The 18,549-nt window shown below is 35.2% G+C and overlaps 1 protein-coding gene across 1 annotated transcript in view; it reads right to left on the bottom strand.

Moving 5' to 3' along the window:
* The window catches only part of LOC111055736 (protein amalgam), a 418,452-nt gene that overhangs the window by 47,681 nt on the left and 352,222 nt on the right, over positions 1–18,549 (bottom strand). The window contains exon 4 of the mRNA XM_039422760.1: positions 2,299–2,327. Coding sequence (XP_039278694.1) covers positions 2,299–2,327 — 29 coding nt within the window. The remainder of the gene's footprint in view (positions 1–2,298; positions 2,328–18,549) is intronic.

Here is an 18,549-nt window from a genome sequence, read left to right as displayed (position 1 = left end):
CATAATTCAAGTACCTTTGGTGAAAGCATCTATGTTAACAAAGTTCAGTCACCATATTCTATGAATAATGAATGGTGATTTTCTCTTTTAGTTTATTCAAAGGATATGTCTGATAGATGTATTTTATCAGTATAAATTATGACTCATTCTTATGAGTATGAATGTACTGTTGAGGTACAGGTACTGATTAAGGTCAAACTGTTGAGGTCAAATAGATCATACGACTAGAGTATCTTCTTGATTGTTTGAAGCTCCGACTCATCAATGATGTTAAACTTTTCACAAACTGTACTGTTCAAGCTTGTTAGAGAGATCTGAACAATTGCAAAGCTTCTCAACAACGTAATTGCCATGAAATTCAAGTTACTATAACTTCCAAAACACTGATGAGCTCGAAACAGTTCGGAGAATCTCATCAAGAAAGTGATGCTTATTGCTGTTCTCCTGCAACGTTACACTTCTGCCAATATAACAACTTCACGCTATAATTCATTATACTTGAGAGCCGAACCATTTTGTACATGGACTTCAAAGTAGGATGGGATTGGAATCCCTGTGCTTTCCAACTCGATTTTGATTGGCGTTCATCCAGTTGCCAGTCCTCTCTCTTCAGTCACACAGACAAAATAGTCCAACAGCACTGTTCAACGAGTAGCCTACCAGTGTAGTTACAAAACATTTGTTACCTGTAACAGGCTTGTTAAGTGTTACACAACGGCAACTGCCCTACAAACTCTGGCACCTGACTCTGTTCAGACAAGTACACATGAGTGCCCCTCATGTTTTCGTCCTGCACTAAAAAAGCTTGCTTCCTCTCGATTGTTGGTTTGTATCGTTCGAATGAAACCGTTTGAGGATCTGACGTTTGACGTTTAAATTTAGGTTCTATGTCGAAAGTAATTTGGAAATAATAACTTATTTGGGATCTGACTGCATGAGGACGAACAAATACAACTGAGAGTTGGAAGATCCAGTGACTTTAAAATTGATTATCAATTTATAACTTGGATTACAATAATATTGGAATAGATTTAGAATTCAAAGACCACACTGAATTGCAGATTAAATTAAAATTGAAACTCAAAATTCCTCATGATTCAAAAAATCGTATATTGTTTTGTAGTATTGTACTGAGGAGACAATTTCAAAGGATGAGCTCTACACGTTCACAGGTAAAAATTTCTAGAATTATGCAATATCATGAGAGAATTCGATGGGAACTGGATTTTTATCAAAATGGTCGCTAATAATCAAGCAAGAGGAGATGAATTTCTTGAATCGTGGTGGAATATCATCTTACACCCCTAAATGGGTTCATATTTTTCCGTTTACAACTATTTTTCCGCTACTCAAGTATTAGTGAGTAGGAATTCAGAACATATTAAAAAATGACTACAGGCTTCTAGAGCAAGATTGGAATCACTATGCAATTTAAACTTGTGAGACTGCACCATGCATGAACATTACTGCAATAGAGAATGTTTGTATTGATTGAGCGGGCAGTTTCAAAATCAAGTTTTATCAAGTTGAGTCAGCACTAATCCGGCATCAAACAAAACTACAGTATCACTTAATCCTCAAAATCATGCCAAATTTTTGCAAGTCCAGGCCATTTGCTCAACATTGCACCTTGGAATTAGAACTTGTTCACCTTAGCAACTACTTGGAACAGAGCTTCAGGTCTAGTCAAGAGGCAGCACAGATTAGCACGTGCTCAATTAAGTGCAACGGAGTTCCAAGTCCCTGGCGTCTCTAAAGAATATCACCAACGATACTGACTGTGTGCAAACTTTGGGGCTGAGCAAAAGCCTCCTCCTTCTCCTCCTCCTCCTCCTCCTCCTCCTCACTCACAGCACCCCTCAAGCATCAACAACACTTAATTCCTCCTTTCTTCTCAGAAACTCACTCTTATTTCTATGCAAATTGCAGTTGTAAAATTGTTTTGTTGAAAATCTTCTTCTACGTGGCATGCTAGGGGAGTACTTCATGACAACCAGTGACTGGGATTTTCACCAGTAAAACATAATTGCAGTTGATAGTTCAATTGACATAGAAATCGTGGTCGCAGTCGCAGAGGTAGACTAAACATTGTTTGCCAACCTCACAAAACTTATGAAATTTCACCATCGCAGAATCTATATTTTCATTTGTGTGACTCAATAATGTTGACATGAAACTATTTTCTAATTTTATACTTTTATGCCTCTGAATTCCAAATTTGGAAATATTGTTCAAAATTATATTGGGATTGGTTAAAGATTTTTTTTTGTTTTCATAATGAATTTTCCAAACACTTACTTCTGACATCTGACATGTCATCTGTGACTCTGAGATCAATATATCACATTACTTGACTCTTCTGAAATGTTTATAACTAGTAGTTCTGTGAACAGTAGACCTCACGCAGTTATCTCACCCACGTGTTTGAATTTGTATTCCATACAATAATTTATCCAGTTCCGTGATAAACTTTCCATCAGATAAAAATATTTCTCAGATATTTGAAAATTAATTTTTTTCAATCAAAATATTCAAATTTCTTCAGTATTATTTAGGTCATTTAATTATTTTTAATCACCTATTGAATTAGTTTTTTTCAAATGTGAGAATATTGATACTGATATGCAAGCATAATAATACCATGAATGCAAAACAAAATATTGAAACCATAGACCTTATAGAAATAGACACGGCTTCCAATTCAATTCAATTGTCAGCTGATTGATCATGAATAATTCTAAAGTCTGATCAATCCTATCTACAGAGTAGATGATAATATAGTGATATCGGAGTATGGAGAATTTCCTTTTCTTTTTATATTGGCCTTAAAATGCAAAATTTCAAAAAACCTTTTGTACAAAGAGTGTATACATCGACGCAAAGTTGAAAAAGCCAAAATTTGCCTAATCTCATCGAATTCTATCTACGCGTTTGGCTGTAAATGCGTTACATACATGCAGACAAAAGAAAATCTGAGTTAAAACATGGACCTCACCTCACTGAGTTCGGTCAATTATGAAATATAATTCATTTCCATTTCTGAGAAACAAAAAGCTTAGAAACCCTTCCAAACTTCGATAAAGGAGTGGGATATTTATAACGTGAGAAGTACTTATTCGAAGCTACTGATTTTCCTACTTGAACAGAAGAGGAATCAACCCCTAAAAGGTTCTCGGAAGAATTTCCCTCATGTGATAAACTAAATGAGCTTTTTCCAGCCTATGTCGAGCATTAATTTCATGATATGAAAATGTCTACCGTTTGGAAAAACATTCGGATCAGATGCAACTGCCAGGATACGAATTACTCATTCTCCATACATTTGCATATTTATTATGAAAGCCAAATAAGGTTTCTCTATTGACAAAAAATCATTCAAAACGGATATTAAGAATGGTTGAAGTTTATTCCTTGCTCTGTTGGACGTATGGAATAACGTCTTTTTTCTTGCATTTCAACGGATATTGGAGTGACTTAAATTATTAAAACTCGGGATCGAGCGTTGTATTGTAAGTTTCAAGTTGTTTCATGAGATTGAACAAGAAAATGGAGGAGGGACATGATGATCAGAGTTTACTGTATGTCTTTTATTCAGTGCCTTTAGGCACTACTCACATCATTTCCTTGTGAGACAGAATGGAATTTCTAATATTAAAATATGCAGACAATCAATTTCGAGCCTATAGCTGTATTCGAGCTTCTCTTCTATATTATGCTCGCTTATGAACACGTTCATCTCAAGCATTTTGCACCAAATTATTAGACATATTCATGCGTATATCAATTGTAACATATTTAAATCTGGGTAGATGAAAAACCCTAACAGAAATAGTAATAGGTCTAAAAATAAAGTAATTGGCTAATATCGCCAAACAGATAATAATCAAGATAAGATAGCATCAGCTTGTTCTGGCTAAATGGTACAAGAACTTAAAAAGGATTTGAAGAAAGTTTACTACTCATAAATATATTATTTATAAAATATTTGAAGATTGAGGTTAGATAGATGTATTCACAGATCGGTGACCTAGAGATCGATCAAACCGATGAACGTAGAATCTGACCAAAACCCCTTGGCAGAGCTTTATTGCAATCAGACGGTGTGCAATGTGAGAAAACACCCGTCCACGTGGCTAATTATTAGTTAGCATGGAATTAATATTAATATATATAATATTAACTAGCATGCAAAGAGCATAAATATAAAACCAAATAAAAATAATTAATGTATTCAGGAAATAAGAGTTACCAGGCGCATGAATACCTAATAAAATTTGCATGCACCAATAGTAAAACGGCAGTTAATGGGCGGCAACTGTAGGCCGATTCAAAAATATTTATATATATTTATATAATTGTAGTAGATTTCGTGTAAAAATTTGTGTAATCTATGTTATCAATATGGCTCGAATGCATAGAAATTATTAATCATATAATCTAAGCAATATCTTGGCATTTTTTGTAAGATCTATTTGAATTTAATGGCGGAGGATTGAGATATTTAAATTTTATGCTAATTTGAAAGCGGAAAGGGATCTGTAAAACTTGAGAAGGAAGAACCAGCACTCGCCAGCCAGATGCCACCATAAGAGGACCCCAAATATTTTAGAGCGAAGTACCTTATTAATAATTTTGTAAAAGTTAAAGTTAAAGTAAATTATTAAATTTCTTAGAAGACTTCGTGATGCTATTGTGAAGCAGAAGTCATTTTTCATTATAATTAAATTTATAACCCCTGGAGGAGACGATTCCAGCTACCATATTCCCGGACCGCATGGAGTTGGATCGACATCGGCGGCTTACAAGAAGATTTTCGACACGTGAGTGATTAAATTTGAATTTAGTGATGGGCGCCCTAGTGCTTCGAAATAATCTGATGATCAAAGCTAGCTCGCCGAAAGGGTTATTATAAATTAAGAAATTAATAAGAGTAATACTTGCGCAAGTAAAAATTATTATTAAAGGTATTTAACTGAAAGAAAGATATATAGATCAATATTTTAGAAATTTCTATTTAATCAAAGAAGTACGAAATCTAGGCTATCAAACGTATGCATACAATATTTAATTTTTTGCAATACAATTTGCGATAATTTATCATAGTTCTAATTCACTAGATGAATGGCTCTACCTATTCCGTCAGGTGCCGAATCTTGCACCCTGAGATAAAAATATATATTCGATACAAATAAATCTACTAAATACTAGAGATTTTAATATATAGATATATTTGGATTATCAGTGGCTAATTTATCAAGCTGATCTTAGAGCACATATTTATGATTGAATTATCCAAGCAGACAAGTATTAGCAAGTACATGTCACAGCTACATGCCAAAGAATGCATATGATTTCAAGATAAAGGCACATGGTAATGATTCGTGCCATAAATCTAGAATATAAAGTTAGCCTGTGATATTTTTATTGATTTCAAATATTGTTCTATTTTTATATTATATTTTTTATCGCTCTATATATATTTTTTGCCTCGACTGATCTTTGCATTGTTTATGTAATATATGTGTAAAATTTTCATGGTGTGCAATTCATTTTATATTCCTCATCTCTATAGTATAAGTATCATTATATATATATATTATTATTATTGAATTACAAGAGTTATTGGAGAAGCCCATATCTAGGCCTATCAAGATTTTTTAAGACTGAATACTATTAGAAAACCACGCCCTATTATATTAAATCTCATGCTTTACCGACTGATGCCAAGCAGGAGGCTAATCGTTATTTAATATAAAGAATAACGTGACAGAAAGACATGTCATGCCAACGTGGGACTGATGATGAGAGCCAAGCTCATTGAATAATTACTTGAAATTAGGTCAATAACCATAGTGAAAATTATAGATAACTTATACGAGTTGTGAGGAAAACTGGCGAAGGAATATTTGTATTACTTTTTGGGGAAACAAGAGCTTTAAATAGAGAGAAATTATATGTTTTAAAGAAAATTTTATATTATTAGTACTGTGAAAAATTACATGTTTATAGAGAGAGATTATATTTTATAAGCCTAAACTGCTATTACTTTCTAGTCAAAAATATATTAGGTGTTTAAGCCAGTTGGAAAATAAGTCGCAGCCTGTAAACTAGCCAAAAATAAATCAACAAAACATTGAGGGCGCTAGAGTATTGTAAAAAACTTAAGTATAAATACCTGGTTGTAAGAGTATCCAAACACTTTACACATCACTGTTCACTGTAAGTCCCGGTTGTGTCTCTCTTTTAAGCATTTTCGCTTATCATTCTTATCACTGTTTAATTAGCATTTATCACATTTGACATAATGAATCACACTCCCGCAAACTCTGAAGTTTCATATATGTACGGCGGTTGCACAGATCCCACTTTGTCGACTCCGAGCACATCAAACCCCACCACGGTAGATGCCAATACGCCACGAGAAAGGGAACCAGGAAGCGTCGGGTCGATAATTTTCGATCCACCAGGTCTGCAACCTCTATCCTCCACGCGAATCGACGCCGCTGACACACCATTGAATCAACGGATAGTAGAGATCAATTTTGAAGGGGGCGAGGAGCAGTCTGCAGAACCCGCATCGCCGGAGGCCGAGTCACACCTGAGCAAACAAAGTATATTTTCAACCACAGAATTAGATCCGCTTCAAAAGGTAATAATGGAACAAACGAGTAGCACTTTCAACATTATGTTACAAAAAACAATGGATAGTATGATGCAGGAGATTAAAAAGGAGATTGCTACAGTAAAAGAGGAAAATAAACAGACAGTGGAACAGGGTATGAAAGAGACCACAGGCGCTATAAAATCAGTAGAACAACGGTTGGATAATATTGAAACTAAAGTAGAGAGTCATAGGGAAGAGTTAAAAGCAATGATAACCCTACAAAAAGAAAGTCAGGATAAAGTTACGGCAGGATTATCGGAAAGGTTAGATACGGTTACATGTGAACTCAATGAAAGGATAGACAACTTAAATACACAAATCACTACACCTATTCAGGATATAACAAATAACATTAAGGCCGATTGCCACCAAGAAATCCACAAACAAATTACCGTTGCCAATCAAAACTTAACAACTACAGTTGACAAAAATATTAACAATATTAAAGAAATACAAAACAAACAGATTAATATGTCCACAAAAATGAACCAACTGCAAGGTAGCATCAATCAAAACACTGAAACCTGTAAAGCTTTAAATGGAACTCTACTAATTCAGAAATCCACTCTGACTCAATTAAATCAAGAAATAAACGCAAATAAAATTACACATAATAGTCAATGGCAGATAACACAGGAAAAAATAATAGCATTGAAAATCATATTCAACAACAACCTCAAGGAATTCAAACAGACAACCTCAACGTACATAGTATATTACAAGGACTAGGAAAATTTGATAACACTGATCGCCATTTGCAACCTCAACCATTCATTGATCAGATAAAATTAGTACAAACTCTTGCACCTACCTCTTGGAATTTTTGGCGTCTCCGTTTGACTAATTTATTGATTGGCGAACCCCTGATGTTTTTTCAGAGTAGAGCCCATGAATTTACATCATTGGATGAGTTTGTAGCTGTCTTCCTGGAACAGTATTGGAGCAGAAGTAAACAGTTGGACGTGCTAGCGGACATTATATCATGCGATTTCAACCCTAACTTAGACGGTGCATGTACCACTTTCGTCACTGCCCTACAGTTTAAAAATTCTCAATTGAGCGAGCCCATTAATGAATCGGCATTAGCAAGTATTATTTTAAAGAAGCTACCGTATCAAGTTAGAATGGCACTCGCCACACAACCCATTACTGATTGTAAGCAGCTGATTAATCATTTATATGGCATACAGTCTGCAATGGCAATATCAACCCACCGCTCAGACCAGAGATACGCATCAAATCAGCATAATTCAAAATTTAATCCGCATAACAGCCAAAATTATGAACCGGTATCATATGATCGCTACCGATCTGCTCCCCAATTTGAACGCCGCTATGAGCACAGGCAAAATGGTAATTGGAATAATGAAAAATTTCAAAATCGTACAACCAACCACTATGCCCAGCAGAGCAATCGTAGGAATCACTATGATGGCCGTGATCGATTAAACTCACATAATAATAATACACAAAACAGTTATAACAGAAATTATAAACCACCACCTCAACAAGTAAGTACAAACTATACACTAGCACATGCAATAGGTTTGAATCAACAAAAAAACCGGAACCCAGCACCCAACGACCCGCCATCAGATATACAGAAAACTACAGCTAATAAACCAGGACTATATGATACCCCCGATATAACAAGCACAAGCTCAAATGAAACAAACCAAGAAAAGCAGGATATTTCAACGTCATACACCACATTCAGAAGTGATTTACCGAAAACATTATTAGAGGAACCGAAAATATTAGAAAAACAGATGTTAATACAAGATAAATCACCACCAAAAACCGTCGCTCAACATGCAATTAAAACAACCCGAAAACATCAACCCCTCTTGAGCCTTATATTCCCCGCCGACGATCCATCACCGCAGGTAGAGCAGCCCGCCCATCAAGAGACCGCCACCATACTACCCGCTTTGAAAGTCACACTCGCGCATCAAGAGACCGCCACCGCACCCGCGCATCATTCGACCCCACCAAGGCACCCCAATGAACCCAGGATAGAGTACCAAGAGGATGACACCAGGGAGGACGGACTACCGGATAAGAGGAGCGACCACCGCAAGGCCCGGAGACGCAAGCGCCCGAGGACACCGGACGGCCGACATCAGGACGGAGAGGACGGCATCCGGGAGAAGAAGATGCATCGCAAGGCCCGGAGGCGAAAGAAAGGAGGAGCCGCGCGCGCGCATACCGGCCGCATGCACGCTTCAAGGGGCAAAGAAGAACACCGGACCGACACCGTGGAAGACAGGAGCGGACCGACGGCGTGCATCCGCGGCACATACGCTTCAAGAGGGCAAATCAGCGATGTGACCGGCAAAATGGATCGAATGTATGGATTAAAACTGGAGCTACTAAAATGACTACTACGGATTCGTGCATGGGCAACAAGGAAATGAAAGATGGACTAATGAAGAATGGAAAATGGTTAATAAGATTGGAAGAATTAAAAAATAATATTAATAAAATGGAAGTGCCTGGATATTATGCTATTGAAAAGATGATAAATGTTTGGATATTGTGTTTAATGTTTGTAATAATGGCTGTGATAATATTGAAAAGTGATGCTATAATTAAGACCGTGTTATTGTTGAAAGAGTTTATTAGTGTTGATTGGAAGTGTTATATTATTGAATTGTTTATTATGATGATGAAGCCTAATAATGAATTTAAGTGGAAAGTATCGGATGAAGATGATTGGAAGCTTTATATTATAAAGTCGTTTATTAGTGTAACTAGAATTATAAACAATGCCACTAAAGTGAAATTATCGAGACTCAACGGAATAAATAGAAATAACAAGGAAGAAAACAGAACCAGATCAAGGAATTGTTTTAAAAGATACACAAGATACCGAGGTTTTATATTCATGAAGATAGATTAATAATAGGACAGCCTCAACAATCAACAATCAACAGCAGATAACCTAACCAACCGGCCTATAGTATAGCTACAAGCAGAAAGCCAAGATACGGGAAAGCCACGAAATTTCTACATGCCATATCACAGAATTTGAAATAAATATGATAAGAAATCAATGAAAACATTATTATCAAACCGATTACTAACCTTCCTTAATAAATTTAATATTGGTATGGGACCTCGTGGCAACAATCCAATGTTTAATTCCTTCCAGCCGTTAGAAGCCTGCAATAAGGAAAAGAACAATTTTTAAATGTGTAATTAAATTATATACATCAGATAAAAAAAGGACACAAGCGGGGATAATAAAATTAAAATTTGTTAATTACCTTTTTAAGAGAAAAAATTGAGCAGTTAGGTTAGTTATGAAAGTCGATAGCAAATTCTGATGTAACATGTAACACTATGAATTGTAGAACAGCGAACAGCTGACCAAAGCCACCCAAATCAAATGAATGTAATATCTGTTGAACATATGTTTATAAAAAGAAGTACTGTACCCAAAGAGTTATTTATTATTGTTATTTATTATATTTATTAATGTCGATATATTTATTTATATGTTTTTATATTTATTACTTTTAATTATGCCACGTTTGTTACCTGAAAAGACTTAAAGTGAATACCAGTTACCAAAACCAAAGAGCCATTAGCAAAAGAAAGTATTGTACCTGATGTATAGAAAATTATTTATATTAAGACCTAAGAAATACTATAAGATATAAGCCCAGAAGTTTATGAATCGAAATTATTGTCTAAAAGGAATCATTTATGAGAATTATGAAATGTGTATAGTTAAGTTGGCAGCCCTGCAAGCGGCCAATTCAAAAATTACTGTGTTGTAAATGGTGTCAGGAGGAGTACGTTTAGAAGTTTATATTTATGATATTTTTATGTGTGTTGAGGAGGAGAATTTGTTATTGTTTTTGATAAAGGTATAAAGGAGATGCAGCAAATATGACTGCGAAATGTGATAGAAGTAGGAGAGTATAATTTATAAATAAAGTATAGTGTATATCAGTGTATTTGAAGGGTGGGTTTTCATTAAAAACATTGTGATTCTCAAATATTTTGAATTCAAACCCAGGGGCGCGTGTAACATATTTAAATCTGGGTAGATGAAAAACCCTAACAGAAATAGTAATAGGTCTAAAAATAAAGTAATTGGCTAATATCGCCAAGCAGATAATAATCAAGATAAGATAGCATCAGCTTGTTCTGGCTAAATGGTACAAGAACTTAAAAAGGATTTGAAGAAAGTTTACTACTCATAAATATATTATTTATAAAATATTTGAAGATTGAGGTTAGATAGATGTATTCACAGATCGGTGACCTAGAGATCGATCAAACCGAAGAACGTAGAATCTGACCAAAACCCCTTGGCAGAGCTTTATTGCAATCAGACGGTGTGCAATGTGAGAAAACACCCGTCCACGTGGCTAATTATTAGTTAGCATGGAATTAATATTAATATATATAATATTAACTAGCATGCAAAGAGCATAAATATAAAACCAAATAAAAATAATTTAATGTATTCAGGAAATAAGAGTTACCAGGCGCATGAATACCTAATAAAATTTGCATGCACCAATAGTAAAACGGCAGTTAATAGGCGGCAACTGTAGGCCGATTCAAAAATATTTATATATATTTATATAATTGTAGTAGATTTCGTGTAAAAATTTGTGTAATCTATGTTATCAATATGGCTCGAATGCAAAGAAATTATTAATCATATAATCTAAGCAATATCTTGGCATTTTTGTAAGATCTATTTGAATTTAATGGCGGAGGATTGAGATATTTAAATTTTATGCTAATTTGAAAGTCGGAAAGAGGATCTGTAAAACTTGAGAAGGAAGAACCAGCACTCGCCAGCCAGATGCCACCATAAGAGGACCCCAAATATTTTAGAGCGAAGTACCTTATTAATAATTTTGTAAAAGTTAAAGTTAAAGTAAATTATTAAATTTCTTAAAAGACTTCGTGATGCTATTGTGAAGCAGAAGTCATTTTTCATTTTAATTAAATTTATAACCCCTGGAGGAGACGATTCCGGCTACCATATTCCCGGACCGCATGGAGTTGGATCGACATCGGCGGCTTACAAGAAGATTTTCGACACGTGAGTGATTAAATTTGAATTTAGTGATGGGCGCCCTAGTGCTTCGAAATAATCTGATGATCAAAGCTAGCTCGCCGAAAGGGTTATTATAAATTAAGAAATTAATAAGAGTAATACTTGCGCAAGTAAAAATTAGTATTAAAGGTATTTAACTGAAAGAAAGATATATAGATCAATATTTAGAAATTTCTATTTAATCAAAGAAGTACGAAATCTAGGCTATCAAACGTATGCATACAATATTTAATTTTTGCAATACAATTTGCGATAATTTATCATAGTTCTAATTCACTAGATGAATGGCTCTACCTATTCCGTCAGGTGCCGAATCTTGCACCCTGAGATAAAAATATATATTCGATACAAATAAATCTACTAAATACTAGAGATTTTAATATATAGATATATTTGGATTATTAGTGGCTAATTTATCAAGCTGATCTTAGAGCACATATTTATGATTGAATTATCCAAGCAGACAAGTATTAGCAAGTACATGTCACAGCTACATGCCAAAGAATGCATATGATTTCAAGATAAAGGCACATGGTAATGATTCGTGCCATAAATCTAGAATATAAGTTAGCCTGTGATATTTTTATTGATTTCAAATATTGTTCTATTTTTATATTATTTTTTTATCGCTCTATATATTTTTTGCCTCGACTGATCTTTGCATTGTTTATGTAATATATGTGTAAAATTTTCATGGTGTGCAATTCATTTTATATTCCTCATCTCTATAGTATAAGTATCATTTATATATATATATTTATTATTATTGAATTACAAGAGTTATTGGAGAAGCCCATATCTAGGCCTATCAAGATTTTTTAAGACTGAATACTATTAGAAAACCACGCCCTATTATATTAAATCTCATGCTTTACCGACTGATGCCAAGCAGGAGGCTAATCGTTATTTAATATAAAGAATAACGTGACACAATGTAGCAAATATTTGCAGCTCACAGATTCTAGCTAAAGAACCTTTTGTTTAACAAGCTTGATTCTTCTTCAATGAGCATCAATATTCTTATCTGGTTTTCTTGAAATATTTAAGATGGGAGACACCATACTCTGTAATTCTATGAAATATTGATAAATTTTGTTGAATTAAAAATAATAGTGTGGAATTTTACCATACTTGAAAAACACAGTATTTTATTTTCATAACATCCACATTATTTTAATAGACCAGTACACAGGACTGCAGTTTAGTATTGGAACCAGCACATCTCTGTTATCTTCAGAGATGAATTTAACAGAATTTAACAGGCTCTTGTGCAACTGGGTCAAACTCTGTGTTTAGTAGACATACTTTGATTTTACTGAACTTCATTCAATTCCGAAAATTCATTAAATGTTTATTTCAACGTAAAGACCAATTTTTTCTATGTTTTTGATTCCAACACGATGTCAATGGAAATCCAGATTGAGGATGAGCTCATTCAGTTCTCCAGAAATTGGCAATTTTTTTGTATTGGAATATGGGATTTAGTACACTTAACAGTAAATTTTCCATTTCTTGACCGAATGTAACTTATGATGCATGACTTTGCAAGACTCGTCTTGACGAGCCAAGAAGAACGAAGTGTAGTACGATAAAATCTGAGCATTGTGTCAAAAGTTGTAAGTGTTTGAAATTTTGATCCTTGAGGTGTCCTTAAGCGCGCCTCTCCACTAGGAGATACTGGAATGAAGTGCATCTAACGGGTGATTCTTATAGAACATGATCTCATGAAGTTATGGCATTGTACGAAATATCAATGTGAAGACAATGTAGTTGCTGATGATGGTTGTAGCTGATGATGGTTGTAGCTGATAATTAGTTTTTTTTCACAATACAAAGAGCATTGTTGTCAGGTGTACCTTAAAATCTATAAGAGATAGAGCGCTCTACCTGATATCTGATTGTAGAGCACGAAAATACACCCAGAGAATTTTGAATCATACATCTAAATCGTAACAATCGGAAGATATTGTTGATCAAAAACTAAAATTCATCAAAATTGATTTTTTCTTTAAATTTCACTCATTTTTGAAAATTCATAACTCAGTACTCATTGGAGATAGAGAGTTCCGAATGATCTCATTTTATTCAAAATTTTATGATTAAAAAAAAAGGCGAGAGCCCATTTTTCTGTCCGATTACTTTATTTGGCAGAAATAGCTGAAAACTGGAAAATGAGCCAAAAATACGAGGTTTTTGGGCCACTCTGTATCTAGCAAAAGGAAATTTTGCAAGAAGAAATTGGTTCTGGACATCTCTTATGTACCCAAATGATATATTAAAAAATCAGAACTACAATATAAATTGCATGCACCAATGTATTTAGTGAATGGACTATTCAGCTGTGGGGGGCTCTTAATCAATTAGCTTCTCTCATGAGAAAGAAGTTTTAATCAATTTGATCAAAATAGAATATCTAATTTGTTAACGTAACATGGTAGCCTATATAATTCTGAATTAGAGTATATCAGAACTGTAAAATAATTCTCCTATCAATTTAAAGAATTGTGTTTTGCTATAAATAAATAACAAGCGGAGTTCGGTGCCCCGATATTAAACAATAATTCACGATAACTGGTCCAGCTAGAAAGTGTTTGTGGGAGCAGATATACCGAAATCGATTAACGATAATAATCAAGAGCAGACCTTCCTTCATCTTATTTTCTATGTTCGAAAATTCTAAAGATCACTTCGGGAACAGAATCCTACCAAGGTTTTTAGCGATTCCAAAATCAAGTTGTATCAGGTCACACTGAAGGTATTGAACCGAAAAAGCTGTGAGTGCTGCTTGGAAGAAACGCTGCTATAAACTAAATGGAGTAGACGACTCAAGAATCAGGAGGAGAACGAGTTTTCTTGTATGGTTCACTGCTGTGAATAATGGAGAAAGAATAGGACTCCACCATCTTCTCTTGCCTGGATTTGAGCGTGGAACTTCGCAAAAATTACCTCTGAATCTCGCTCTTTGGTTCTGAACACCAAGCTGCTAGAATTTTTAATTTATGTCGTTTCTGTTTTTGTTCTGACAATACCTCCACTTCCTCCAACTTTTGCGAGTGATGATAATATTTGAAGCTCCCTCTGCCAATCAGTTTGAATTTTTATCATCATAATTCTCTAAAAATCATGGTTTCCAAATTTGCACACCTATAATTTTGTAGTTGAGACTTCATAGTGGTCATTTATCGACAAATTCAATATATAACATTTCAAAAATGCCCAGCTAGATTAGAACACATTTACAGGATCAATTTTGATCATTTTGGGGTGGATGCTCGGTTTCGAATACCGGTTATTCACGCTCATGAGGGCCAGGAAAAGTATTAAAAATTGAATAAGGTCATATTTGTGTCTCTTCTCAGATATTGCAATTACAGTCTAGAAAAATAGAGTTTGTTAACAAGTTTAGTGAGTGTTATCGAGAAATTCAAGCTTTATATTTTATCTCCACTGATGGAGCATTCTTCGTCAAAACATTCCAATCTGTAGTGCTACTGTTTAAATTGGTGCTTCAAGTAAACGTAATTGCCAATGGATTTGGTTACACGTTCAATGCTTCAGAGTCACAGGACCTTCACTATGAACAACTTCTCACAACCTTCACAGAAAAATGTCCTCCATTCAGTGATATTCTTATTCATTGGAAGAAGTAGTGTTTTCAAATGGGGATTATTACATGGTCTATTATTTCCGGTACACTGTTCTCCGGAAAGAGACCATTCCACATGATTCGTGATTGTCGCTTGCGGAGTGGCTAGGGTAGAGAATAGAATTGGTAGTGGGGCTATGATAGTAGCCCAATGCAGTCGAATACAGTTGCTGTCCTATTGTCACATACAGGGTCGGAAGGGAGCACGTGAAGGGACAAACAGTAGAGCATTGAAAGTATCAATTCTGCAATAGTAGGCCGGTTGGGCACACGCTCTCACATAAACTGGGAACAGTCAATTACTGGGTGTCACAGGTTATCGCAGTCGGCTCTATTAATGCGCTCTCCGATTGAACAGTCCACAAACACAATGCCACCCTCATAATTTATCCCACTGTGATATGTTTGCTACTAACAAAATCAATTTCCAAAGACGTGACCAGAATGAGCGACAGCACTGTTATGAGCTAACCGATACTGAACGGGCCGTTCCTCGAACTGATAAAAGTGCAAATTTCTTATTTAAGTCAGTGATATTATTTCGTGTACATACTCAGGGAAATATTGCGGTTCAACCCATTGGATGGATAAGTTTGATATTGAAGTTGACTGAAAATTTGAAATGTGAATAAATTATTAATAATTCATTGAATTCCAGACTTTTGTCCTCAACATTGACACCTAAAGTATGCGATACAGCTCAAAAAAGACTGTTTTTTCTGTACATTCTTGTTATTACTTATTACACAATATTTTAAGGACAAAATTTCGAAGTCGTTTTATGAAATAATGGCTCCATTAAGTATAATACAAGAAAATTACATATAAATAAACATTTCATCTTTGTACATGATTCTCAGATTCTCGATTAGAAAACGATAGAAAACGCTGTAATTTTTAATATTTCCTCCTACTTTGCGTTTTTCTTATCAATGGGAGTCGGAAGCAAAGAGTTATATTGATGTCAATAATTGGACAAGCCCATTGATCTGAAGAATCGGAAGTTTCTAAATGATAGTTTTGAAAAAATATAAAATATTTGTCGTTCTATTATGTCATAGTCCTCGATAATATCAATTTTCTTCTCAATTGTTTTTTTTGTTAATCCAGAATCTTCTCCCCTATCATTCAACAAGACCATTTATAGTTCACTTCAGATTGGCCTGAGTCTCACTCATTATGTAGTCATACATCTGATCTCACCCTGGAAGCACATTCTAGATTTCTTTTGTAAGATCATAGATTCTGCTTGTGGTAGGTTCCGGAGAGATCAATTGAAGATATCAATGTTCTCTAATTATCATGCATAGAGCTGTAAATCCCATCAATAGAGTATCTCAAGCTCTTGATTGGTAACATCAGCTAGACCAAGGAGGCACTAATAGTGAGCAATTAATGCTATGCAGTGTGAGCCATAGACAAGCGCATGGTAGTAGCTCGCGCGTTCAAAGGATAAAATATGAAGGGCACCACCATTTCGGAAATTGATTGTCCTTGTATCAGGATATTACTTGTGTCGCATGTCAAACGTGGTGGCCGCTTGGTCTCCTCCTCCGCTGCCGCTGCCAGTAATTGGGGATCACTGAACCTCGTGCATTCTCTCTCCTCTTTGCCTGGCTTATTTGCTCAATAATTCCTGCTCGTGGCAGCTAATTAAGCGTATTAGTTTGGGTGAGCATACGCTCGTGACCGTCCACATACATACGGCACTGCACTGAATACACAAACGTTCCACAAGAAAAACAATTAATTATTCTGCCATATATGATCATGACAATTGAGCAAACCATTGTAGAGAAGATGCTCACTTTGAAGAATTATATTTTTCAAGCTGTGTGAATGTAGCCCATATTGTGATTCAAATTATGCAATGTCATATACCAATGTACCTTTGTCGATTCGTTTTTTCCTCAGTGTCTTTGTTCAGTAACAAGCTGATGTGTGTGGATAATGTACAATAATAATACAAAATTATACATGACTTCCAATGTTGAAATGATAAGAGCGCCAGTTCTCTTTTGTAGATTGGTATAATCATTTCAGAGATTCCCTTTGTAATGGTTGAATTGAATATAGGATGGTGGTTTGGTTTTTCAAGAGGAGAGTGACAGCTCAGAAGACAAATAATAAGTCATGGTCTTTCCTCTGTTGTGAAGGGGCAGAGTAGGCAACCATCCAGACTCGGTCACAGGCCAAAGCATTGCGAATGCAGCGATTTTGACAACTCACAGGAAAATATTATAATATTTTCCTACATATATTAGAGTACTATTGATATCTCTTGAAAAATTGAACTAAATCATTGGGGACTGAGGTCGAGCCGTTTTCGAAAAAATCGCGAAAAACCATGTTTTCTACAACACTTTCGCAATTTAAGTTGCCATCTTGGATTGCACTTGATCGAATTTGTTCGTGTCGGATCCTTATATTGTAAGGACCTCAAGTTCCAAATTTCAAGTCATTCCGTTAATTGGGAGATGAGATATCGTGTACACAGACGCACATACACTCATACACTCATACACTCATACACTCATACACTCATACACTCATACACACACACACACACACCACACACACACACACACACACACACCACACACACACACACCACACACACACACACACACCACACACACACACACCACACACACACACACGATAGAAAACGCTGTAATTTTTAATATTTTCTCCTACTTTGCGTTTTTCTTATCAATGGGAGTCGGAAGCAAAGAGTAATATTGATGTCAATAATTGGACAAGCCCATTGATCTGAAGAATCGGAAGTTTCTAAATGATAGTTTTGAGAAAATATAAAATATTTGTCGTTCTATTATGTCATAGTCCTCGATAATATCAATTTTCTTCTCAATTGTTTTATTTGTTAATCCAGAATCTTCTCCCCTATCATTCAACAAGACCATTTATAGTTCACTTCAGATAGGCCTGAGTCTCATTATGTAGTCATACATCTGATCTCACCCTGAAAGCACATTCTAGATTTCTTTTGTAAGATCATAGATTCTGCTCGTGGTAGGTTCCGGAGAGATCAATTGAAGATATCAATGTTCTCTAATTATCAAGCATAGAGCTGTAAATCCCATCAATAGAGTATCTCAAGCTCTTGATTGGTAACATCAGCTAGACCAAGGA

This window comes from Nilaparvata lugens, chromosome 3, assembly GCF_014356525.2.
Source record: "Nilaparvata lugens isolate BPH chromosome 3, ASM1435652v1, whole genome shotgun sequence".
Taxonomy (NCBI): domain Eukaryota; kingdom Metazoa; phylum Arthropoda; class Insecta; order Hemiptera; family Delphacidae; genus Nilaparvata; species Nilaparvata lugens.
This window is presented reverse-complemented; position numbering and strand designations above follow the sequence as displayed.